Source organism: Stenella coeruleoalba (assembly GCF_951394435.1).
Source record: "Stenella coeruleoalba genome assembly, chromosome: 16".
NCBI classification, from domain to species: Eukaryota; Metazoa; Chordata; class Mammalia; order Artiodactyla; family Delphinidae; genus Stenella; species Stenella coeruleoalba.
Window position 1 is genome coordinate 58,935,579 of NC_137162.1, and position 25,029 is coordinate 58,960,607.

The 25,029-nt window shown below is 45.8% G+C and overlaps 1 protein-coding gene across 1 annotated transcript; it reads right to left on the reverse strand.

Moving 5' to 3' along the window:
• Positions 1-113: 113 nt before the first annotated feature.
• On the reverse strand, positions 114-24,433 carry SEC24C (SEC24 homolog C, COPII coat complex component). The gene is made up of 23 exons (XM_079899775.1): positions 24,365-24,433; positions 22,411-22,610; positions 19,603-19,738; positions 10,979-11,154; positions 10,395-10,769; positions 9,945-10,081; positions 7,200-7,311; positions 6,843-6,970; positions 5,524-5,662; positions 5,203-5,318; positions 4,900-5,024; positions 4,547-4,738; positions 4,248-4,341; positions 3,916-4,032; positions 3,389-3,559; positions 2,789-2,885; positions 2,554-2,699; positions 2,192-2,330; positions 1,921-2,039; positions 1,644-1,823; positions 1,191-1,382; positions 866-955; positions 114-721 (listed from the first exon to the last, which is right to left on the reverse strand). The coding sequence occupies exons 2-23, from the start codon at positions 22,580-22,582 to the stop codon at positions 581-583; spliced, it is 3,294 nt and encodes a 1,097-aa protein (XP_079755901.1). The 5' UTR covers positions 22,583-22,610; positions 24,365-24,433; the 3' UTR covers positions 114-580.
• Between the last annotated feature and the right edge of the window lie 596 nt (positions 24,434-25,029).

Sequence of the window (25,029 nt, forward strand, 5' to 3'; positions counted from 1 at the left end):
GCAAGAAAGCTAATCAACCACCCTCAGTCACTCTGAGTTGGCTGTTGACTTCCAGGCCCAAGAAGACTGACCACTTTTCTCTCTACCATCTATGGTCTATACCCCAGCTCTTGTGCACCTGTAAGTATGTTTATCCCTAATATAGGAAGTTTTTGATGACAATGAGCTGACTTCGCAGCCCCTCCCCCTGTAATACCCTGGGATCCTCACTCCTTCCTGTCTGCCCTTCTCTTCTTGGAGGCTGGTCCAAAGGGACACATAATATTATCAGGGTCTGGGTGGCTCCAAATCCCCCAACACCAAATCATATACAGTGAACTGAGAAACTACATTCATTACGACAGGATTAGCAGGAAAATGGTAAAGTGAGGGGACAGGGGCACCTTCCAACAGCAGGACATGACAGAGTGGTAGGATACTTGAGCCCAGAAAGAAGGTGTCTCCTTATACCTCCCCCTCCCCCCAAAGAGACTGAGGTCAGCTTATATGACTTATAATATATGGAACTGTCCCAATTTCTCTGCTGTCCTGGGGTACTTTCTGGAAGCTGGCCTGGACCCTATGCTGTTTACCACATGCTCTAGCTCAGTAGCTGCCGAATCTCCTTGTGCATATGACAGAGAAAGTCCACATAGGATGCTCCGCCGCTCAGGCTCTTGTCTTCCACCAGGAAGTGTTTGAACAGTGTCTCCAGCTTGTCCTCTTGTTTCACCACAATAAGCTATGGCCAGAACACAGGGTCATGAGGCAGGGCTAAAGGGAATTAAACATGCCCTAAAATCCCATTATCTAGTCACTTACTCCCCATCCCCCTTCCCAGTGAGGACTTGACAAGGTAAGAAATCCAGGTCCGGATCAGTGTTACCTTCATGTACCGTGATCTCTGTGCCCTCAAACTGTCAATGAGGCCTTGCACCTTCTTGGACAGTAGATTATCCAGAACTGGCAGAACACTCTGGAACACAAAATTCATTCATCCTTATGGTAAGGTATGCTGAATCCAGAAGTGAAGATGGGACAGCACAGATTTATGCATTATCTGAAATATGGAAGCCTGTGAAGAATGACAGCACCCTCCCTCTCTAAGTGTACCCTGCTATTTAAGGGAATGAACACACTTTTCTTGGCTCCTAACTCATATCACAGAGTCTACTTCCACACCCACATTCTCCTTGACTCCCTGCCCTCACCAAGCCACTGGTGATCTGACTGAAGGAGGAGACACCGAAGAGGCTCTGGACAACACCCTGTTGGACACTTGCTCCCACCCAGAGGAAGAGGTTGAGCCCATTCTCCAGCAAATATATATCCCCGTTGCTTAGACGCTCTTCAGATGCTCGAACTGCTGGTGGTTCAGTGGTATTCTCAATGGGAGACTTTGTCTAGACAAAAGGAAGGGGGCAAACGGTTACCAAGGACCATAAGACTCATTTGCCCACCCACACCCCCATCCTCCACCCCCATACACACGAAATTTCAGAAAGCTAAGCACCTGAGTAACTCTCAGTATGAAAATATTACATCAGATAAGATAGGTAAAAAATTCATGAGTGTCAGACACAGATAATATTAATCCTTCCCTTCGTCCTCCTATGATGTCCCTTTCTCACTACAATGTCTCACACTCCAGCACTCAGTCGCACCAACGGTAGGAGCCGAGGATAGAAGAAGACATTGGTCTCAGCCACATCCATGGAGGTAACCAGCTGTCGGACGTAGGCCCGGTCATCAGTAGTGACTTCAGCTCCAGGCTGCAGGACATCACTCTTCAATACACAGTTCAGGTAAACTGGGAGTAGCTTCATGCACTCAGGAAGGATCAACTAAGGGGGTTATCAAAACAAAGTCAATAATCATGAGAAATCCCTCCCAATGCAAAAATGTATCCCAACAACTCCTCCACCAATATGCTTGCCCTACCTGTCCTGCAGAGGAAGGGCTGGCACAGTTCTTTCTGTAACAGGCCAAGATTTGGGCACACTGAGTGATAAGAGTGTCACGAACAGTCTTCACAGGGCTGCTCAGGACCCCCCGGTATGCTGGATGGGAAAGGGAGACAGCACAGTCAATGGTCAGCCACTCCATCACATGCGCCTTCCCACCATCACACCCACTCAGGAATGCTGAATTGTTGACCATCCTGGACCTTTCTCTTAGCCCCAATCCCACCCTGCCCTGCCTCTGCCCTCACCAAACTTGGCCATGTAGTTGATGAGCGTGTCAGTCTCACAGTTTCGATACAGATCAGCCAGCTGAGTGCAGCAGTTGAGGGCCAGGTTGTGGATGCGGAGCCGTCGCTGCCCTGCACAGCTGGTGTAGAGCAGGGCACACTAGGGGAAGGGAGAAAGGGGGAATTCACACCCCTCCCTCAGCATAGCCCTTGGAAAACTGCCTCTGCTATATTCTTAAACTAGAAGACAGACATGAGCCATCCCTTCTCCAGCCTCTTCTAGTCTTCTCTACCCATCCCTCACCCCCTTCCCTACAGCCTGTTTATATCCAGTGATATGACTGCGAACACTTCTTCCCCAACCCCTGCCTCCTGTCCCCTACCTGCATGAGGGCTCCATTCTCTTCATTGAGCCGATCGTCATGCTTGAACTCCACAGTCACCGTCTTGTCCCCATCCAGCCCAGCCAGCTCCACATCTGTTGTGTTGTTCATGTAGAAAGCCCCAAAGAAATCTACAGCACGGATACCTGAGGCCACATGGACAGGGCTAAAGGTATGACAGGTGCCTCCCTCCAGACTGAGCCCCCCCACCTGCTCTTCTCCAACTAGGACTGACCAGTGCTTGTCCGGACCCGCATCACAGCATCAAAGCCAACGACCTTCTGTACATCCCGACGCAGGTCACTCAGGAACCGTTCCTGGTCATTTTCCACCTGCATCCCCCCAGGCTCAGAGTCACATCACTGACTACATATAAACAATCTCCCTGCACCCCCTCCACTCTACAAGCCTGCAGAATCATAATGACAGTAACAGTGAAGATAATGATGTTGATGATAATGACAGCTTTTAAGCACTTATTACATATTACATGCCAGGTATCCCATTAAGTGCCTTACATATAATTACTTAATCCTGATGATAAATCCTAATTAATAACTATAAAAATCCCATTTTGTAGATGAAGAAACAAAGGAGAGAATAATTAAGTAATTTATCCTAGGTCACACAGCTGGTAAATAGTAGGGCCAGAATATCAACCCGGGACTGATTCCAAGCCCCGTGCTCCTGACTGCCACACTCTCTTCTGTACACTGTGCAGTCTTCTCCTCCAACGCTATTCCTATTAATGAGTCAGCAGCTAAGGGGCCACTCCACATGCAGGCAGGCATTCCCAGTCCTGCTTCCACCTGCCACCCAGAGTCCCATGCCGTACCTGAAAGCAAGCGTATTTATAGACAGAGCCACCAGTGAGCTGGGGTACAACAGAGAGCGTGGCCACATCCACATACTGGTTAGGGAAGAGGAAGAGGTCTACACAGCAGCCTTGGGCCACACACTCTTTGGCCAGGGTCTGATAGGCACCTGTCTGAGGCTGGAACAGAGTCTGGGGAAGAACAGGAAAAAAATGTTCAAAGATCCCAGTTCCACCCTGCCTGAGAACTGTATATGCTGTATATGTAATATGGGATATTCAAGGACACGTAAGACTTCAGATGTACCTCTCAGTTTGCAATAGTAACAGAACAGTCTCTTAAAAAAAAAAAAAAAGTCTACCAAGGGCTTTGGGATGGGGTAGAGGTGTGGGAGCAGTGGAGAAGGTTGGCAGTCACGGATGTGACATGTGAAAGGGCAGAGGATCCAGTCCCAGTCTCCCTCAAGAAAGTTAAGAGTACTGCATTGTGAATAGACAGCATGTTCCTCTGTAATAGAAAGTCCTCCCCGCAGCTCCCAATCCCACACCTTCTCCTTGTCTGTGTTGATCAACTTCCTGTCGTCTCTGTTCTTCAGTTTCCCTGGGGCCTCTGCAATGGGCAGGGAGGTGTGGAACAGAAAGAGCTTCCCTGCACACTCAGCAGCCTAGAAAAGAAGAGAGATCTACTTGTCCATTCTTTCCTTTATTCATCCATTATTCATTCATCCCTTCCCTCGTCATTTACTCAGTGCCAACTATGTCAGACAAGCTGACTCACTGCACAGCCATCAATCACTGAAGATACAGGGGTTGTATCCTAGGGGGTAAGATGGTCAGAAGACAGTGTTGCAGAGGTGGCTGCCAGGGACTCGAGCCTTACCTTCAGAGCCTCCATCCCAGCCTGGATAACTGGGGCAAATACTGTCTCTGTCTCCCTTGTGTCTGCAAACATTTCTGGAATCTGATCCAATAAGCTGAAGAGATAGGTGATAGGAGGCAATCAAAATTGCTATCCAAATTTCAAATCCCTCAATTCCCTGAAGAGTCATCTGGCCCCCAGACTCTGAGAACTCCTGAGGCACAGCCTCTGTACATCTGCTGAATGCTCTGCTCAACTCTCTGGCCTTCTGTGGTTGTATCCACCCCACCCCTGCTTTACCCCCACAGTCTAACTCCTACCTGGTGATGACTGCTTGAGACTCATTGACATTGACCAGGAAGCCATCCAGCAGTGGCACAAACATGTCACCCACATCAGATACAACCATCATTTGTGGCTGGGCCAATGAGCTCTTCACATTGTAGAAGTGGAGCACCTTATTATAGGTGACAAAGCCAACGCGGATTGCTGACTCTTCTGCCCCGCCCTCCCTGTAGAAGGTGACATTGTTACCCACGGTTGCCAACTTCTCCACCACCCAACTTCATGACATCAGGATCCACGATGTGCTGAGTTAACCCAGCCACCCACCCCTAAGTCCCCTCCCCAGGCATCATTATCCAAAGGAAGCACCTCGGCTCCTAACTCTCACCTAGGCAGGAAGTCTAACAATGACTTGAGCTCCTCACAGAGGAGCCTAACAAGACCACTCCTGATGGCATTGTAGGAGACGTCAATCATGAAGATGAAGGCAGGAGGGCTGGGGAACTTATTGTTCTGCAAAGGAAGGAAATGTTGGTGGCGGGGGTGGGAGAGGGGTATTAGTAAGCAGGTCAGTTGACTAGAGAGAAGTCAACACCAAAGGGGACAATGACGGGGTGAGGGAAATGACCACAGCAAGTCTTAGCTGTCTCATTGTCCACCCACTGCTGCTCCCCACGCTACCTTCCCTCACCTTGCAGTAATCTACAGTGGCCAAGAATTCATAAGAACCCAGGGACAGCTCAGGACGGTCATAAGCATCCACACGTTTGCCGGTATGATCCAGATGTTGAAAATACTGGGGGGGAACTGTGGGGAGTAGGGCAGAGTGTTACTCAAAGGTCCACGCTCAATCTTAGTTGGGTCCTGGCTGAGCTCACTCTATTGCCCCACATCCCCACAGGCGCCTTATTTCCCCAACTCCTGAACCAACGGACCCTCATCTATCTAACTAGAAAGAGAACAATGAAGATGCAATCCAGATCCCCCCCAACCCCAGCCTCTGTGAACATACCATCGTTGATACAGCTGCAAAAGCAGCACTGGAAGCGCCTCCCTCCCTCAACGAACTGCATGAAAGGGCACATGTATGCTTTGCAGCGATTGCAGCGCAAAGGGCCAGATTCCCCGTGGTCGACAACATACGGTGAAGCCTAAAGAGCAAAGGGGAGGGGCTCAGACATAGAGGGAAGCTACAGCAGGGAGCTATATGTGGCAACAGATGAGGAGGAACAACCTGGAGGGAGAAGGGCATGGCTCAGATAGTCTGCCTGGGGAGGGAGCAGAGAGAAGGGGAACGAGGACAAATGTCAAATGTCTCTAAGGAATGTCCCTAAGAGTCTAAATTCTATAGTCCCCTCTCCTTACTCCTCATCTCTAGAATTTCACTTCTTCTGGAAAGAGAAGAGCAACTGTGGAACTGGCCCAAACAAGCCAGGGGCTGACATGGATGTATGAGGAGAAAACCAGAGATTACCCAGGATTCGCATTTCTGGCCCAATCTTCAATCCCCTTCACTCCTGCTCTAGGATCTTGACTCCTACCTCCTTTCCCAACAAAGTATCTATGACATTTGTCCTCTCCAATCCCTGGATTTCTGTGAGCCTACTGACGCCCAGGCAGATGTCACCCTACAGATAAGAGACCAGCAGCCAAGTGTCCAACCATCCCCACTGAGACCCAGGAAAAAAGAAAGAGAAAAACACAGAACAAGACAGAGAAACAGGATGTAAAGTGAGCCGTGAGTATCCAGTTACAGAGAAATCCACCCCAAGTTCATTAAGCTAGGCATGAATATGAGGGTATCCTACCAAGGCCTGGCAGAGCAGCTGCCAAGCTCTCTCTCTTTCAATGCTGATTCCAGGGATTGGGGTGACAGATCATGGCCCAAACCAGGTAAGAAGGACTACTGGATCTTAATCTACCTTTTTCCTTAATATGCTGTCCTAACATCTCGACTTACCTGGGATGACAGGACAGCATACAAGAAAAAACAGAATGATGTGCTTCTAATCATCTGGAGATGACCATGCTATGAGACGTTCCTGCAACCAGCTGTCTTCTCCCCTACAAGTTGGCCTTGACTCTTTCCATAATGTGTTTCCCCTGTGGACTCTGCTCCCATCCAGCAATTTCTTGGGCTTTTACTCTCATCCCTACCACCCCTTCAGGCATGGGCCCTGTGATAGAAAGCTATTGAAGATATTTACCCCTCCCACCCAACCAAGACTTCTTCCATTGTGACTGCCAGAATCACATCTAGGAAGAAGTCTCACTCCCCAATCCCCCTCCCTTCCTCCCTTTCATTATACTCTAGTCCCTTCCCTGACTCACCTCTTCTGGGGGCAGCCTTGCCAGCGGCTTGATGACAGCTGCTAGGGGCACCTGAGCCTGCTTAGCCATGTCAGATGTGCAAGGGATATTATAGGATGTGCATCGGATGTATCGGGGACTTGCATTCCCTGAAGCGGAGGGAGAAAAGCTGAGTCAGATCACAGAATCACTCCAGACACTGGCTCTCCATTGCCAATCCACCCCATCATCCCAACAAATGCGAGAGCTGATGGTGCCTTTTTCCCCCTAGAGACCAATGAGGGACTGGTCTCTGATTAAAGACTGACAAAGCCCCATCCATAAGCTGATAATGCTGGAGAAAAAGTCCCCGCAGGGAGTAATTAATGCCCTTCTCACCTTGGTCTTTCACGAGGAAGTTGGTGGTGACTAAGGGTGGCACCTGGCCCCGCACTCCAGTAACAAATGGCTCTGAACCCCGGTTGTTCCTGTCATCCTCAATAACCTGAATCTGTAGGGAAGAGGTGAAATGAATGAAGTGACAGATGAAAAGGGAGTAGCAGGTCGCAGAGAGCCAGGAGAAAGAAACACTGGAGCTGCAGCACAGAAACTAATAATTTGCCAAGGAACACGCCTCATGCACCAGGCCTGCTCTCCTTTAGGAGATCATATAAAATGCTGTAATACCAATCTTCCACTCCACAGTCAGCAGCAACATGCTGGACAGGCAACATTGAGAAAGGGCTTCTTTATGAATCGCCCTGATCCCAATAAATGGTGATCACCCTGTTAGAATACCTACTCCAGGAAAGCTCCAGCTCTTATCACAAGCCTTCAAACGTGATCAGATTCCACTTCCCTCCCCCATCAAGCCTCTGCCTCCCCTTCTCTTCCCAAGACACATTCTGAATCAGAGCAGGGGAACAGACAACGGTAAACATGTAAAAATGAAATCTACCTGGAATGACTCTACACTCAATGAAAGTAGAAGGGACAGGGTGAGGAGAGGATTACACAGCAGGAAATGATCAGGTAAGGTGAGGAAGTAGATGCTGCCTTATTTTCAGGTAAGCATCAGTGTGTAAATATGGAAGAAGAGGATATTATAGCCCAATCCTCAGTCCCCCACATTTTGACAGACCCAGCAAAGGAAAAAAAAAGATTTTGCAAAGCTGGTGATCAGACCTTCATGCAGGCTGATAACCTTTGGTCAGTTACTTCAAGATGGGTTTGGTAAAACCAGAAAAAGTAAAGGGAGAATAAGACTCTGTATCCCATAGCAGAAAGAGTTGAAGCTTAGAAATATATCAGAGTCAAACAGACTCTCCAGATGAGAAAGTGGCCCACACTTTCCCAAACCAGCTGACCCCTCCCCGTAAGAAATGAGCTTCCCAAATTTGTACATTAGTAGCCACCTACCCACATGTTTCTCTACAATAAGCAGTAGACAAATCAAACCCAAAAGGGAAAGATCTACTGTTCAGTTTTGTCCTGTTCCATCCTATGTCACATGCAGGCTCCTGGAGGAGCCAGCAGGACTAAAACCAAAGCTTAATATGCCATCTGACCCCACCCTTCGATCCTGACCTTCTACCATCCCATACTTAAAGGCACTGCTAACAGCTTGCTACTTCTTCATTATATGGTGACTCGAGGCATGCACATCCTTCTAGCTTGTAAAAGCAAGGGTCTAGAAGGACTAAGGGAAGAGGATGCGGAGGGATGGACATGGTGGATGAGGTGAAGATGAGGTCACAGGCATGCATGGGTGACATTAACACAGGGATGACACACACACACCCACCCCCTGCACTTACTGGACTAGGAATGGCATCAGGGTCTATTCTGTGTCTGGTTTTCTGCTGAGGAGGCAGCTCATTGAGTTGCTTTTAGTGTTTTAATAATAAAGGCAGCAGGGGAATACAGGGAGGGAGACAAAAGAACAAGAAGCAGATGTTACTTCTCTCAGCCCTGATGAGTTAGACATGAACAGCTAACTCATGGAGTTAGCTCATACTAACTCCATGGAGCCCAGCTCATACTGCTGAAATCAGGCCCCCCCAGATCAGAAATTCCAAATGTTTCTGGGCCAAAAAAGAGCCTTTAATGGCTCAGGCTATGATGTAGAAAGATAAGGAAGGGGGCAAATAGGAGGCAAGAGGGGTTATACAGAGGGGCTGAATGGGAGAAATTTTAAGAAGGAAGAGGGATGTTCCCTCCAAAAGGCCAAGCCTCCCATGTAAGAACTATTCTTAATGCTGAAAGAAGCCTCACATCCAACCAGACTCTCCTTCTTACTAAAGGAGGGAGAAGGAAAGAGGGACTGCTTAATCCTCTAGAGTCCCCCTTTGCCAACTGGGTCCCTCACCATGATAGTTCCCCAAAGGAAGAGGGAAGAGAACAGAATGGAATATGACAATGGCTAAGCATGGTGAGGTAATTGACATAGCAAATGTTGCAGACAGAACTATAAAGTGGCCTCCACTTGGGAATACAGTACCAGCCTCTATTCTGTGTATGATGAGGAAGGCCTGAGTATTCTGATGGCTCTAAGGGTGAGATTCACCCTCTTCCTGGGAGAAGCAACTTCCCCACATCGCCCTTGAAATTGTAGATCACTATTCCCCATCCACACAGCAGCAGGCTAACAAACAAAAGTATTGGAGGCTTCCTCCTAAAACACTGTCCAAATAAGGGCAGAGAGAATCCAGAGAGGCTTTCCTTTTCTTACCACCTAACACCAGAGAATTTCCACCAGCTCTACCCGTTAAGAAGACTGCTATCCTACTAGATCTAAGAGGACAAGACCTGGACCCACCCACTACTCCACAGAAGAGCAGAGGTTACCGTGCTCTGTCCAGCAGCGGCAGAATGCAGCACTCAACCCAGAGCTCTACTGATACTGCTGATCACTCCTGGTTTCCCTTCCTTTCCTGCCCAGCTATGAAGTAAAAGTGCCCCCAGAAGATTTCTGGGACTTCAAGTTCTAGTTAAAGAGTCAAAAATTACATCTAGGTTCTACACCTACAAGATGATGAACGAAAAGGAAAATCAGAAAAGCCTAGGCAAACATCTCTTCTAGGTTGACTCACTTATCTGGCAGCCACAAGCACCTTCCCCAGGACCACATAAGTATCTACTTACAGGGCTCGGGATGGCATCAGGGTCCAGGCGCTTAGGAGGCAATGGTTGAGGAGGCCCAGGCTGACTTCCAAAAGTGGCTGCTCCTGGGTAGGGACTTCCATAATTGGACTGAGGGCCCCGGGTTGGTCCAAAGGAACCTAAGTGACAAGGACACAAGGTTGATGAACAAATTATTCCTTCTCTATCTCTTCTTAAGGCCTCACGGAAATTACTAGACTCCTATAAATGTAGAATTGAGAGGTACAGTAGTGACCATTCAGAGAAAGCCCACACTACCTGAACTAAGAGAAAAAAAAATCTTATAAACCCCAGATCCTAGTAATAATACCCTGAAGCTGTCTATCTAGTTCACCACTTAGCAAACAATACTAAAAGCAAATAAAAACAACAACAAAAACACGTGAATTGCTAAAGCATTTGGCTCCTAGGTAGACCTTGGGAAAAACTCACCATTTTGTTGCAGCTGATAGCCTGGCTGCTGGGAGGAGTGCATAGGTGGTAGTGGTGGTCCTGGGGGCCCAGTCATTTGGGTGCCAGGGGGCAGAGCTTGAGGAGCAGGTGAGGACACGTGGTTGGGCTGGCTCACTGGGGGCCCCCCAAAACTCTGTCCAGGCAAGGGAGGACCAGTCATCGAAGGCATCCGAGGACCCCCTGAAGCTGGGGGTGTGAAGCTGGAGGCCTGTAGTGGGACAGATCGCTGGGGAGGCTGGGTCCCAGGATGACCCTGGGCCTGGCCAAGGGGAGGAGCTTGGCCCTGAGGATAGGAGCCATACAGACCAGAGTTAGGGAAACTTCCTGAGGCTGAGGCCAGCGATGTTGGTGGGCCTGAGAAGTAGAAGAAGTAGAGTCAGAACCCCAGTCATTCTGCCTCCTTGTTCAGTAAATCACTTTCCTTTCCACATGAGGGGCAGGAATGACTTCTCCCATCTGCTGGGGCTCAGAAGCACAAGAAATAAAAGGGATTCAGGTATAGCCCCAGAGTCTGATGCTTCTAAAAAGAAGGGGACAGTATTCCTGTGGTCACAGCTACTCACCATAGCCTAGCCCTGAAGGTGGAGAGGCTGGGGCCACAGTACCACTGATCTGCATTCCGGCCAGCTGAGCCGTCACCTGTGCACTTGTTGGGGGAGGGCCATAGGGCTGAAGCACAGCTGGCTGGCTGACCACAGGGGCCAATATGGCTGACCCAAATGGCTGATACCCAGGGAGCCTGCGAAGAGAAGGAAGGTAGAGGTTTCTAGTGGGCTGAGATACCCTTCAAAGTTGGCAGGAGCTCCACATCATATAGGAAACTATATTGTTTTACAGCATCTTATTCTCATCTGGGCTCTTATATGGCTTCACATTTTTATATATTTGTGAATAAATTACATTCCTCATGATCTACACTGTGATTATTCATGGCAAACCTTGTTTTCCATTAGGTTCACTCCAAAAACATGTGTTGAACACCCTCAGATCAGAGTATTATTTACTCTGCTAGTTAGATTATCACCTCCTCTGCCTTAATCCTTTGTTGACAAACCACCTCAATTCTGTAATCTGAAGCACTGAAGGAGTCGAAGGGAAGGTGCACAGAAGCATTAACACAACAGGAGCTTAATAATGTGGGCTCAAACAAATGCAGTTTGATTGTTTAACTTTTAAACCAAAGTATCACTTAATCCTGGGAAAGATGTTAGAAATATCCTTAAGATTAGAAGAGCAGGTCAGCTAAGTCTGGCATTCTATGCTAAGCAGAAAGATGATGCTAACTCTACCAGAGTTAAGGACTAGACAAACAGGACATAAACCAGGTAGCCTTCTAGCTGGGTCTATCTAGCAAAGCCTCGTTACTTGGATAACTGTCTTGAATACTCCCATGGTATCAGATGGCATATTAAAATATAAATTCAAAATCATTCCAATATCATTGTATACCAACTAGCAATTGCAACAGTGTTTTACAGTAATGTTACTGCAGAAATCTATAACATAGATTATTATACATAACAAGCTCTTTCTGGGATTTCAACAATGAATCAAATTCTTCACAACGATAGCCTGTTAAACTGAAATTCTGATTTATCCTTCCTGCTTATTTTGTCTCTACTAAATAACTAGAACTTTATTATGTTTGGTCAGCTTCTAATAGTTCTGCAGTTTCACACTTTTCATTTGTTCATTTAACTAGTATTTTCTGGGCAATACGCTAGTGAAACTTACCTCCCTAAGCTCTTTGTTGGGCTTTGCATTTTTTGTCTTCCATAGCAACAAACATACTGTTAGCCCCATGGCAAATGCTCATAAATCTTTGTCAAAATAATTATATTCCATGGTACTACTCTATTAACATGGATAATACTCTCCACTACCCAGTAGTATTCTATCACATACCATAGTAACAATAAACCAACACCTTATCTGTACATGGCTTTATAATTTACAAAGCATCTCTAAGTGCTTTATTTAATTCTCACAGCAAATTAATGAGGGAAACAGAGCAGATAGAAAACTAAGACACTAAGGGTATAAGTAGCAGACTATTCTAGAACTAGAACCCAGACCCAATTCTTAGTCCAATATATCAATACTTTACTTTTTAATTGTGAAATATAACATAAATAGAAAAAAATACATAAAACATATACGTACTGCTGAATAATACAAAAACCCATGTAACCGAAAAGCAATTCAAGAAATAGAATACACCAAAGGCCCAGTGTGCCTCTCCTCCATCACAGCCCTCTCCTTTCTCCCAAAGATAACTACTTTCCCAACTTCTTGATAATCGTTCCCTTATCTTTAAAACAATATAATTCACCTATGTCAGGTTTTTAAACTTTTGTAAACAGAATCACATCGTGCATACTCTGAGTTTGCTTCTTTTGTTCAACGATGTTTATGAATTCATCTATGCTGTTGCATTTAGCATTCTCTTTCATCACTAAATATTATTCCACTAAATAAATATGCCATGATTTACTTAAGCATTTTACTACAGATGGATATTGGGGGTTTTCCAATTTTTGGATATTATCAATAATGTTGCTATATTCAATCATATATTCAACTTGTTTATACACACGAGTTTTTTCTAAGGCATATAGCTATGAGTGAAATTACTGGTTTATATGATATGCATATCTTTAATTTTAACAGATAATTCCAAGTTATTTTCCCATAGTAGTTGTACTAATTTGCATCTGACCACCAGTGGATGAGAGTTCCTGATACTCCACATGCTCAGCAATAATTAGTACTGTCAGACTTTTTAATTTTGCCAATCTGATGGATACACAGGAGTATCTTGTTGTGTGTTTTTTTAAATAAATTGATTAATTAATTTATTTATTCATTTTTGGCTGTGTTGGGTCTTCGTTGCTGCGCGTGGGCTTTCTCTAGTTGCAGCAAGCGGGGACTACGCTTCGTTGCGGTGCCCGGGCATCCCATTGCGGTGGTTTCTCTTGTTGCAGAGCACGGGTTCTAGGCGCAGGCTTCAGTAGTTGTGGCTCGTGGGCTCTAGAGCGCAGGCTCAGTAGTTGTGGCGCACAGGCTTAGTTGCTCTGCCCTTAAACTTAAGCCTGCAGGTTCTCAAGATAATAATTTCTACCCTCTCCACAGGCAGCCAGTCTGAAAACCACTGAAAACTGAAAACCACTCTGATTTTCAGTTCCCACTTTGTCTCTGGCACTTGAGGATTTCACTTTCTTTCTTTTAAGCTTGATTATGTATTTGAAAAAAAAGAATTGTTTCTATTTCCTCTCCCCTTTCTAGATGTTTGTGGTAGAAGGGTTTTAGGTTACATTAATCTACTTACCAGCTGAAATTCTTTCACCTGCCTTCATATCTCCACTGAAACTACATCTGTCAATGATGTCGAACCTTGCCAAACCCAACAGTCAATTCTTCTTCAGCAGCAAATGACACAGCTGATTATTCTCTTGACTTCCTAAAATACTCTCTTCACCTAGTTTCAGGATGCTACTCTGTCATGGCTAATCTCCTACCTCACTACTGCTCTTTCTCAGTGTGTTTGTTTGTTTGTTTGTTTTATTTGGCTGTGCCAGGTCTTCAGTTGTGGCATATGGGATCTTTAGTTGCAGCATGAGGGCTCTTAGTTCCCTGACCAGGGATCGAACCCAGGCTCCTGCATTGGGAGCATGGAGTCTTAACCGCTGGACCACCAGGGAAGTCCCTCATTGTGTTTTTGTTTGCTTGTTTGTTTTGCGGTACGTGGGCCTCTCAACTGTTGTGGCCTCTCCCGCCGCGGAGCACAGGCTCCGGACGCACAGGCTCAGCGGCCATGGCTCACGGGCCCAGCTGCTCCGTGGCATGTGGGATCCTCCCAGACCGGGGCACGAACCCACGTCCCCTGCATCGGCAGGCGGACTCTCAACCACTGCGCCACCAGGGAAGCCCCTTCATTGTGTTTTGATAGCTCCTCCTCTGACTGCCTTTTTTTTTTTTAAATAAATTTATTTATTCATTTATTTCTTTTTGGCTGCGTTGGGTCTTCATTGCTGTACGTGGGCGAGCAGGGGCTACTCTTCATGGCAGGCTTCTCATTGTAGTGGCTTCTCTTTGTTGCGGAGCACGGACTCTAGGAGCACGTGCTTCAGTAGTTGCGGCACCTGGGATCAGTAGTTGTGGCTTGGAGGTTCTAGAGCGCAGGCTCAGTAGTTGTGGCACACGGGCTTAGATGCTCTGCGACATGTGGGATCTTCCGGGACCAGGGCTCGAACCTGTGTCCCCTGCATTGGCAGGCAGATTCTTAACCACTGCACCACCAGGGAAGTACCTCTGACTGCCTTTTACATGTCAGTAAGCTCCAAGGTTCTGTCCTCATCTCTACTATTTACTCTCAATGCTCACTTTCTAAGTGATTTCATTTAGTCCCATGGCTTTAAATAATGTCTCTATACTGAAGACTCCCAAATTTGTATCTCCAGTCCTGACATTATTCCTTAGCTGCAGATCCATATACAACTGCCTATTCAGCACCTCTACTTGGTAGCTGGTAGCTTTCTTAAACCTACAATGTACAAAATAAAACCCTTCATTTCACTCCCCAAATCTGCTCCTTCTCAAATATTCTTCATCCCAGTAAATAGCACTATTTACCAAATTGCTTAAGTCAACAGGTTAAAAGACATCCAGAATTCCTCTTTCTCTCTTAACTCACATCTAATCCTACCGACTCTACCTTCAAAATATATCCCAAATCTGACTGCTTCTTACCACCTCTACCACTACCATCCTAAACCAAGCCAAGATCATCCCTTACCTGAACTACCGGCAATAACCTCCTCATAGGATTCCCTACTTCTACTCTTGAATTCAGCAAAGTGACCTCTTTTTTAAAATAAATATATTTGTTTTAATTATTAGAGAATGAGGAGAGCACAAGCAAAATTTTTAAAAAGTAATGTTTTTACTAATCACATTTGTGATAGTATTAGTATTGTTATACTGAGATTGTTGTGTATAATAAGGGATAAAATAAATGAGAAACTGTGGGATATTCCAATATTCAAATTCCATCATCCCCACAGTCTTGAGAATCAAGACTCCTGGTATGGAAGAAAAGAGATACAGATATAATGAAGAGGTTAAGTAAAGGTTCTGTAGTCTTGAATTTGAACTGAAAGTACGTATTTAAACTAATGAGGTATTGTAACTTTAATATATATAGGTATGTATTTCTTAGCTATGTCCACTGAAGAGGCCTAGGAAGTGACCAATCAGGCAGCAATGAACATTCCTAGTGCCCAGGTTATAGTCACAAAATAACATTTCTCACCAAAAAATTAAAGGATTTCTTGGAAAACTGGGTAATTCCTGGTCTAGAATATAAATGTACAAGATAAGCGTGAAACATCTCATTAGACCTAAAGATTACTAGGGTCATGTCAAAAGGACTCAGGAATCAACTTGAAGAGGCTCACATTGGTCAAAGACAGGACACTTTATACTCCAATAATGATGATAGTTGTAGTAATTTGAAACCCATCAAATATGTTTAAAACTATAAATTCATAATGATATTAAAAATAAGAGTTGGTCACCTTGTACATAACTGAGAACCAACTCATTTCCCTATAAACTAGGAAATAAAGGTAAAGAGTCAAGCATTTATTCTACATGAATTGCACAACCTGTAACCAAATAACAGATGACAAGAACTGTCTAAAATGGTATTCAAACAAATAAATGAGGAAAACAAAAGAATTAGAGTATCACCATTTTGTAAACCCAGTGAATTAACATACATATGAATCAACAACTAGTAACATCATAAAAAGAGAGACATCAAGATACAATGTGTGGGGCTTCCCTGGTGGCGCAGTGGTTGTGAGTCCGCCTGCCAATGCAGGGGACGTGGGTTCGTGCCCCGGTCCAGGAAGATCCCACATGCCGCGGAGCAGCTGGGCCTGTGAGCCATGGCCGCTGAGCCTGTGCATCCGGAGCCTGTGCTCCGCAATGGGAGAGGCCACAACAGTGAGAGGCCCACGTACCGCAAAAAAAAAAAAAAAAAAGATACTATGTGCCAGGCTTCCTTGGTGGCACAGTGGTTAAGAATCCGCCTGCCAATGCAGGGGACATGGGTTCGAGCCCTGGTCCGGGAAGATCCCACATGCCGCGGAGCAACTAAGCCTGTGCGCCAAAACTACTGAGCTTGCGCTCTAGAGCCCGTGAGCTACAACTACTGAAGCCCGCGCACCTTGAGCCCGTGCTCCACCACAAGAGAAGCCACCGCAGTGAGAAGCCCGCGCACTGCAACAAAGAGCAGCCCCCTCTCGCCGCAACTAGAGAAGGCCCGTGCACAGCAATGAAGACCCAATGCAGCTAAAAATAAATAAATAAAATAAAATAAATAAATTTATATATAAAAAAAGATATTATGTGCCTTCAAAATCTTGCTCCATCCTATCCACAGGGATCAAATCTGGATCCAGTCTTTGGATTCAGCTGCCAATTTGCAGGAAATACAAAGGAAAAAGGAAAATACTGAACTGCAACATGAATATACAACCCAGATAATCCAGGCTGTGGGAAACTCTTCAGGTCAATTAGCTTGGAGTCCTCAACAGATAAACAGTAAGAAAAAGAAAGAGATAAAAAGGGAACCTATGGACTTAAAAGACACATCAAGTTGTTTTTTCTTAATAGGTAAAACTAAACTGTGGTGTCTAGGGATGTACCTTTGGATGTAAACTATTTTAAAAAAACACAAGAAAGTGGCTACTATAAAAGTTAGGATAGGGCTTCCTTGGTGGCACAATGGTTGAGAGTCCGCCTGCCAACGCAGGGGACATGGGTTTGTGCCCCAGTCCGGGAAGATCCCACATGCCGCAGAGCAGCTAAGCCCGTGAGCTATGGCTGCTGAGACTGCGTGTCCGGAGCCTGTGCTCCGCAACGGGAGAGGCCACAACAGTGAGAGGCCTGCATACCGCAAAAAAAAAAAAGAAAAAAAAGTTAGGATAGGGAAGGGAATTCCCTGGTGGTCCAGTAGTTAGGGCTCCGCACTTCCACTGCAGGGGGCATGCGTTCGAATCCTGGCTGGGGAACCAGGATCCCGCATGGCCAAAAAAAAAAAAGTTAGGATAATGGTTACCTATGGGGGAGGGAGAGAGCGATGATTGAACTGGAACACATGGAAGGGGTTTTAGGGGTGCGTGGCAGAGTTCTATTTCTTGATCTGGATTGTAATCACTTTATGAAAATTTACCAAGCCATACCTTTGTTTTGTATGGTTTTTGTGTATGTGTTTTACATTACAATGAAAAGATCCATCACATAAGCGAACAAACAAATAAATCGGGAACATGTTACTCTCCAGCTTAAAACTCTCCAACGGCTTCCCATTGCAACTAAAATCAAATTTAAACTTCTAACTATGGCTTAGAAAGCATTACATGATATGGTTCCTGCCTATGTACCTACTTTATCTCCTCCACTCTCCACTCTGCTCTAGACACACTGGCATTCTTGCTCTTCTTCACATCAACCAAATTAATTTCTCTACCAGGGCCTTTGCACCATTGTTCCATCTATCTAAGACACTCATCCCCCAGATCTCTGGGTACCTCCCTTCATCATTTCACTGTGGTTTCAAACATCACTTCAGAGAGGCTTTCCTTGACCAATGTATTTAAAACGGCTTCCTACCTCCTCACTACTCATTCTCAATATCCTTATTCTGTTTTATTTCTTTTTTTTTTTTTTTTTTGCGGTACGCAGGCCTCTCACTGTTGTAGCCTCTCCTGTTGCGGAACACAGGCTCCAGACATGCAGGCTCAGCGGCCATGGCCCACGGGCCCAGCCGCTCCGCGGCATGTGGGATCTTCCCGGATCGGGGCACGAACCCACGTCCCCTGCATCGGCAGGCGGACTCTCAACCACTGCGCCACCAGGGAAGCCCTGTTTAATTTCTTATTTACATTTGACTACTTGTTATCTTCTGTGTACTCCATGAGACTATAAGCTCACGAGGGCAGAGACTTGATCTGTTTGATAATGCTTTATCTCCAACCTCTAGAACAACATCTGACACATAGTAGTACAAAATAAATATTTTTAAGTGGATGAATGAGCTAATGAATTCCCTATACTGCTTCTCAGAGTTTTCCAACACAGAGGGTTAGGGAGAGTTTCCTAGCCTCTTTCTCTGGGCTTACATTCAATGTTAAAAATGTATGTTCTGGACACCTAATAAAAATGTCACTAAGTGACTCTTCCACTACCACATACCCTATGCGTAGTTATACTTTATTCTTTGTTTACCAAAAAACAAACAGCATTCCAACAGAGATGACTGCCCTCCTTTAATGGACTTCCATGCAAAGACAGGGGTTTACTGAGTCATGCACCACCAAAGTTTTCATCATTTACGTAGTTTTCCTTTGAGTATCTTTCCTTTCATAACTGGTCACACCCAAACTTAACCAATAAGTCCTACTAAGTGCCTGATCTAAAGGAAAAGGGGAAGTCAGAAGAGACATAAATAATCCTGAGGTTCTTTTCTCCTGTTTTTCCCGTAGGGTAAGCTCAGAAGGACCATAACAATGATTATAGATATGTCTAGTCAAGGAAAAAACCCAAGTTCACAAAAATAGAAAGAATATGAAAAAAACCCAGGTACTTAGATGTGTCAATAATCCATAGGGTGGACATCAGCAGCACCTGTAACTTGCAAAAATGAAAACAAAATACAAAAAGATGAAGGGAAGAGGAAAAGGGATGTAAGAGAAAAGCAAAGAAAAAAAAAAGAAAAGAAAAGTAAACAGGCCCTCACACATTCCTAATTCTTCCAGTCTCATCAGACCAATTTTAGGTTGAGCCAAATACGTACCTCTGAATGGACTTGAGGACACGGCGAGGAGGAAGGGTAAGCTGGGACGAAGTGAGAGAGTGGCATGGACATATATACACTACCAAATGTAAAATAGATAGCTAGTGGGAAGCAGCCGCATAGCACAGGGAGATCAGCTTGGTGCTTTGTGACCACCTAGAGGGATGGGATAGGGAAGGTGGGAGGGAGAGGCAAGAGGGAGGAGATAATGGGGATATATGTATATGTATAGCTGATTCACTTTGTTGTACAGCAGAAACTAACACACCACTGTAAAGCAATTATACTCCAATAAAGATGTTAAAAAAAAAAACAAATACGTACCTCTGCATCTGAACAGTGGAGCTTGGCCCATTCTGTACATCTCCTTGTCCAAACTGGCCATATGCAGTCTGGCCACAAGGGCCCTGTGCTGTCGAGGCTGGAGGTGCCCCTGAAGAAGGTGGGGCTCTTGAAACACCTGAGGGTAAAGAAGAGAAACTAAGCAATTGGGAAATAACTTTCTCCTCCACCCTGAGCAAGGAATGCAAAGCAAGAATCAATAAGCTCAGACCTTTACTGCAATATCACAAGCATAATACCATAGCTTGGTAATGAAAAGGACACCATCAACATGCAACTCCAGCTACAGGAGATTCTGAACATGGATGCCCAGCCAGAGAGCCTCTACTCTCCTAGACAGGTATACTACAGGTCAAGCTGTAGCCAGAGCCACAAAAATGTAGGGCCTTCCTATGATCACCATACACTCTCACTCAATCCAGGACAGTCTAACGTTCTTACCCTAGACAAAACGTCAACTCTTTTAAGGAAAAGATCTGGGGCTTCCCTGGTGGCACAGTGGTTAAGAATCCGCCTGCCAATGCAGGGGACACAGGTTCGAGCCCTGATCCAGGATGATCCCACATGCTGTGGAGCAACTAAGCCCGTGAGCCACAACTACTGAGCCTGTGCTCTAGAGCTGTCAAGCCACAACTACTGAAGCCCGTGCGCCTAGAGCCCGTGCTCTGCAACAAAAGAAGCCACCGCAATGAGAAGCCCGCGCACTGCAATGAAGAGTAGCCCCTGCTCACCGCAACTAGAGAAAGCCTGAGTGCAGCAACAAAGACCCAACACAGCCAAAAATAAATAAATAAATAAACAATTTTTTTTTTAAAAAAGGAAAGGATCCCACTCCAGAACTCAGAAACTTAGAGCATACTTGAGAAAGGTGGCACAGAAGGTGACCAAGTAACATTCTAAACTAGGTTGTAAAGAAAGGCACCTCTTAGAAAGACTATTCAGGACATCCCTGGTGGTCCAGTGGGTAAGACTCTGTGCTCCCAATGCAGGGGGCCTGGGTTTGATCCCTGTTCGGGGAACTAGATCCCACATGCATGCCGCAACTAAGAGTCCGCAAGCCACAACTAAACATGCCACAATGAAGATCCTGCATGCCGCAACTAAGACACGGCGCAGCCAAAATAAATAAATAAATATTAGGAAGACTATTCTGCCAACCTCTTCTTCATATATTCTACTTATCCTACGCATCTTCTTTTCAGCCATTTCTAAGTGTTGGCACTCCCAATAGCACATGGCTCAGGAAAGTATTCCCACGGGTTGGAGAATTTGTTCCTGCCCAACTGTTCAGTCAGGACAGGTCACCTGCCCTCCAATTACTGCTGTCACTATGTCATCACAAAAGCTGTACTCCATCCTTTCTGCTCATCAGAGCTGCCATCAAAGCTACTTCTACTCCCCCCAAGCATCCTTCCCACATGAGATGTAGGAAGAAAGCAATTAGTTACTTGGCATATCACTTTGGAAATATTGCTGACCCCTATTCAAACTATTGTTTTTTTGTTTTTCTTTTGCTCTGCCCCCAGTAGAGATTAGACACTATAGAACCTGCCTACAGGAATATGATTAATCTGAACCTGCTCACTAGCCATCAAAGAACCAGATATGTTTTCCTCTCAATAACAGAGCTTCCTCTTGGGGCAATGCCAAACTCCATCTTGATAAGCCAGGACTTGATAGATCAGAGGTGGACTCTGTCCAGCCAAAGTCCCATCCCAGAGTAAGGCTCTCCAAAGCCCTGAGACCTAATCTCACCACTTCGCAATTTTTTTTTCCAAAGTCATAATTTAAATGGTCATAACTTCAATCATTTCCCAAATCTTACCTATGCCTCCTTGGTGCCTTCTTTTTCCCATATCCCTTTATGGAATTTACTGTTTTAAAAAGCATAAAGCATTTGGTATACCTAAGTCCTTAGCTAGCCTAACCAAAGATCAATTGTCAACCATTTTCTAAAAAACCCCTATGAATAATATAATCTGTGGATTACCAGCTGCTCTTCATGAAAAAGTAACATAAAAGCCAAACACTGATCCTAAGGCAGCACCAGATTGGTTTCCTCTTATTTCCCTGATATTAGACAATATCTAAGAAGCCAAAGAAACTCAAACAAAGGAAAAGGAATGATATCAGCAGAAAGATATGAGAGGCACCAAAAATCAGGCACACAAACATCACACTTTTCATCCATGAACTAGTTCCCCAAGTCCCAGAGTCATTTATAGATAGAACTGAGTCCGATGAGAGGCATTATCAATATACATGAGAAACAAGTGATTTCAGAGAGACTTTAGGTCAACAGAAATAATTAATCCTAGTCACAGGCTCTGAACGAGCTGCGACCACAACCCTTCCATCCAGCTGTGAACAATGCAGCCAGGTGAGGCTGCACAGGGTGACACCCAAAGGAAGTGAACTGCCATTGAACCTGGAAGATGTGCTCCCACTAGATGTCTTAAGGCAGAGACACAGTCACCTTATAAAAAAACAGGGAAAGGTGGGAATTCCCTGGCAGTCCAGTGGTTAGGACTCGGCACTTTCACTGCTGTGGGCCTGGTTTCGATCCCTGGTCAGGGTGTTAAGATCCTACAAGCTGCGTGATGCGGCCAAAAGGGAAAAAAAAAACAGGGAAGGGCAGACTGCCCACAGGACTCTCAGTGACCAAGAGCCAGATTCATGTTCCTCCATCCCAGTCACCACAACCTTTTAGGCAGCTTAGGTAGGGCAATACAACCCAACCTGAAGACTACTAATTCCCCTCCTCAGCTCAAAGGAAGCTTGGAAACATACCTGGGGGAGGGGTTTGCTGATAGCCTGGTACTGGGCCATTGTAGGCTCCATAGGAAGTGGGGGCGGTTGTGGGCCCTGGTTGCCCACCATAGCTGGATTGATGATGCCCTAGGTAGACAGGCTGGGGCTGCCCAAACGGCGGCACAGGTGGAGCTGACTGGTTAACGTTCATTATGAGAGCATCCCCGACTTGGTCTCACCTATTAGATGAGAGAGAAGAGAGAAATTAGTCAAAATCAGTTTTCTAAAGAGAGAGCACTATTCACAGTAGGAAGTAGAAATAGAAAAGGACTGACCTTATCAGGCAGTGATCAGCCTAATCATTCTCACACTACTACAGGATCTTTGTAATTTTCTTCCCCAGACAGCAGACAGACTGCCTCCTCAAAGTAAGGATTTTGTTACTCTGAACCCTATGCTTTGTCACTGCCAAGAGGGTATAAATTTCAACCTCAGATAGGCCCATTGGAATGGAGCAGCAGCCTCCATTCCCCAGTGGTATGATTTCTAGTGTCTAGTCATACAAGAAGTCCTGCCACTGATAAACTATTGTGATATTACAGGTAAATGAAACAATGCTCCCACTTTCCATTCATTCACTCTAGCATCCATTCATTCCACAAAATTGAATACCCTCTAGTGTGCTAGTCATTTTTAATCACCCAGACTACATGTCTAAAACAGATTGGCTAAATTCCCTCCCCCTCAAAAGACAAATTTTAGAGTAACCGGTTAGAAAAATGACATTCTTTGGCTAAACTGCAGTAAATCAAGTGTTACACCATCCCCAGTCTTCCCACCAAAAAAGTGTATGGACCTTAGAACTGAAGTATTAAAATCACTAAATGTAAAGGACAGCTCAAAACTCTAGCAAGGTATCAGATTAGAACTGAGTGCAGGCCTGGCACAAAAACTTCTCACAATAACCTAGGGAAACAGTTCAAAGATCAGTGGCAAAGTTAGATTTCATGGAAAAAGATCATTCACCTTATCCTTCTAGCAGAGGGGACTATAAGTATTCCAAATCCCAATGCACTTCTCCAACACTCCTGTTTCTGCTCTTATATGCTTGTAATGAATCTAGGCCACCACCAAAATTATTACAATCTTGCCCAGCAACAAAGGAATAAATTGGAGAGCCTTTCCAAGGTCCTTCCAAGAACAGGACTATCTGATCACATCTACTCTTCATAGCCTGATCATTCCAACTCTCCTATAGACAGAAGGGACCCAGGAAGCATAAGAGCTCACAGCTACTGCAATGGAACAATGGGCCTCTCCCCTTTGCTAGGTAGGGCCATCTTGACTACAGAAAAGCTGAGCTGCTCTTGGACTAGAACTCTTTAAATTCAAAGCCATCTCAGGAGCTGTTCTTCCAAATCCTAAACCTCACACAGGTCACTACATTAAGCTTGACAGATGTCCTCCTCCTCTTATTTTTCTAAAGTCAGTGTGGGGGTGGGGATGGTAGGAAAGGAGCTTCTTCTCGAGGAAATAATCCCCTCAAACACACCCAAGAGTTTGGAGTCAGGCTCAAGTTTCAACTCCACTCTGGGTGGACAGTCGAGGGTGACAACCCAGGAGGCGGGGCAAGCTTCCTAGAACTCTGAAAGTAGTCGAGCTGTGGAGGCTGGGAGCGCTGGGGATCAAGACCGAGAAGCCAAGCCAGCTTCTCGGGCCGCGATGAGAGAGACTTCCACTGAGTAGGAGATCGAGCGTCTTGCGCCCTTCAACAGGCTCAGGGCAGGAAGCGGGAGCCGGAATCTGGGCCGGGAGAAGAGAAGGGAGGGTCTAGGACTGATTCTGGATTGTGGATGCATGAGGTGAGGGTCTCTCCCCGGGCCCCGCCCCCGGGCCCCTCCCTTCCTTCTCAGACAGGACCCCGATCTGGCCAGTGATACCCCGGCCTCTCCTTTGCTTTCCTACCCACCAACCTCCCGAAGCCACTCCTCACCCGGCTCCAGATCCAGGTTCGACTTCGTTCCTAACGTCAAGGCTCCCAGGCTCCACTTCCGGTTCCGAGGGGGCCGGCGCGTCGCCCCCGGAAGTTCCACCCCCACGCTCCAAGGCCACTCCTTCTGCCACGTCGGCAGTAAGTACGCGCCGAGGAACCCGGATGCCGCACATGCGCTACTTTCCCCTCTCGTCATGGCCGCCCCCTAGGGGCTCCGCAGTTTTTTATGCATTTCCGTTTTTGTTTTTGTTTTTGTTTTGCACAGATGTCCTGGTAACCTTATGGTCCCACTAGCTGAGATGTGATTGAACTATGTTTAGTAACTCTCCTTCCTATGACATATTAGAAACCTCTGATTTAGAGTCCTGTAGCGATTTCCTGCTGACCCCTGGCCCCATTGATTTCCGTCTTGGAGGTTCTCACCCATGACCTTTGCCGGTCTTGAGATTTGCGGAGCGGGACGTACAATTTTTTTTAAGTATAATTATTCTGATGTAATATATCTTTTTAAAATTTATTTATTTTGGCTGACCCATGGGGCTTGCAGGATCTTAGTTCCCTGACCAGGGATCCAACCCATGCACCGGGCAGTGGAAGTGCAGAGCCCTAACCATTGGACCACCAGGGAATTCCCTTAGAACCCTGTAACGTTAAAGGGCACTAAT

Coding starts and splice junctions, on each gene's coding strand:
- SEC24C (XM_079899775.1), bottom strand. CDS start 22,582: ATGAACGTTAACCAGTCAGCTCCACCTGTGCCGCCGTTTGGGCAGCCC. Junction 5,663..6,842: donor CAAGGCTGCCCCCAGAAGAG/GTGAGTCAGGGA, acceptor TTTGCTCTTTAG/GCTTCACCGTATGTTGTCGA. Junction 1,383..1,643: donor ATCCTCGGCTCCTACCGTTG/GTGCGACTGAGT, acceptor CCTTTTGTCTAG/ACAAAGTCTCCCATTGAGAA.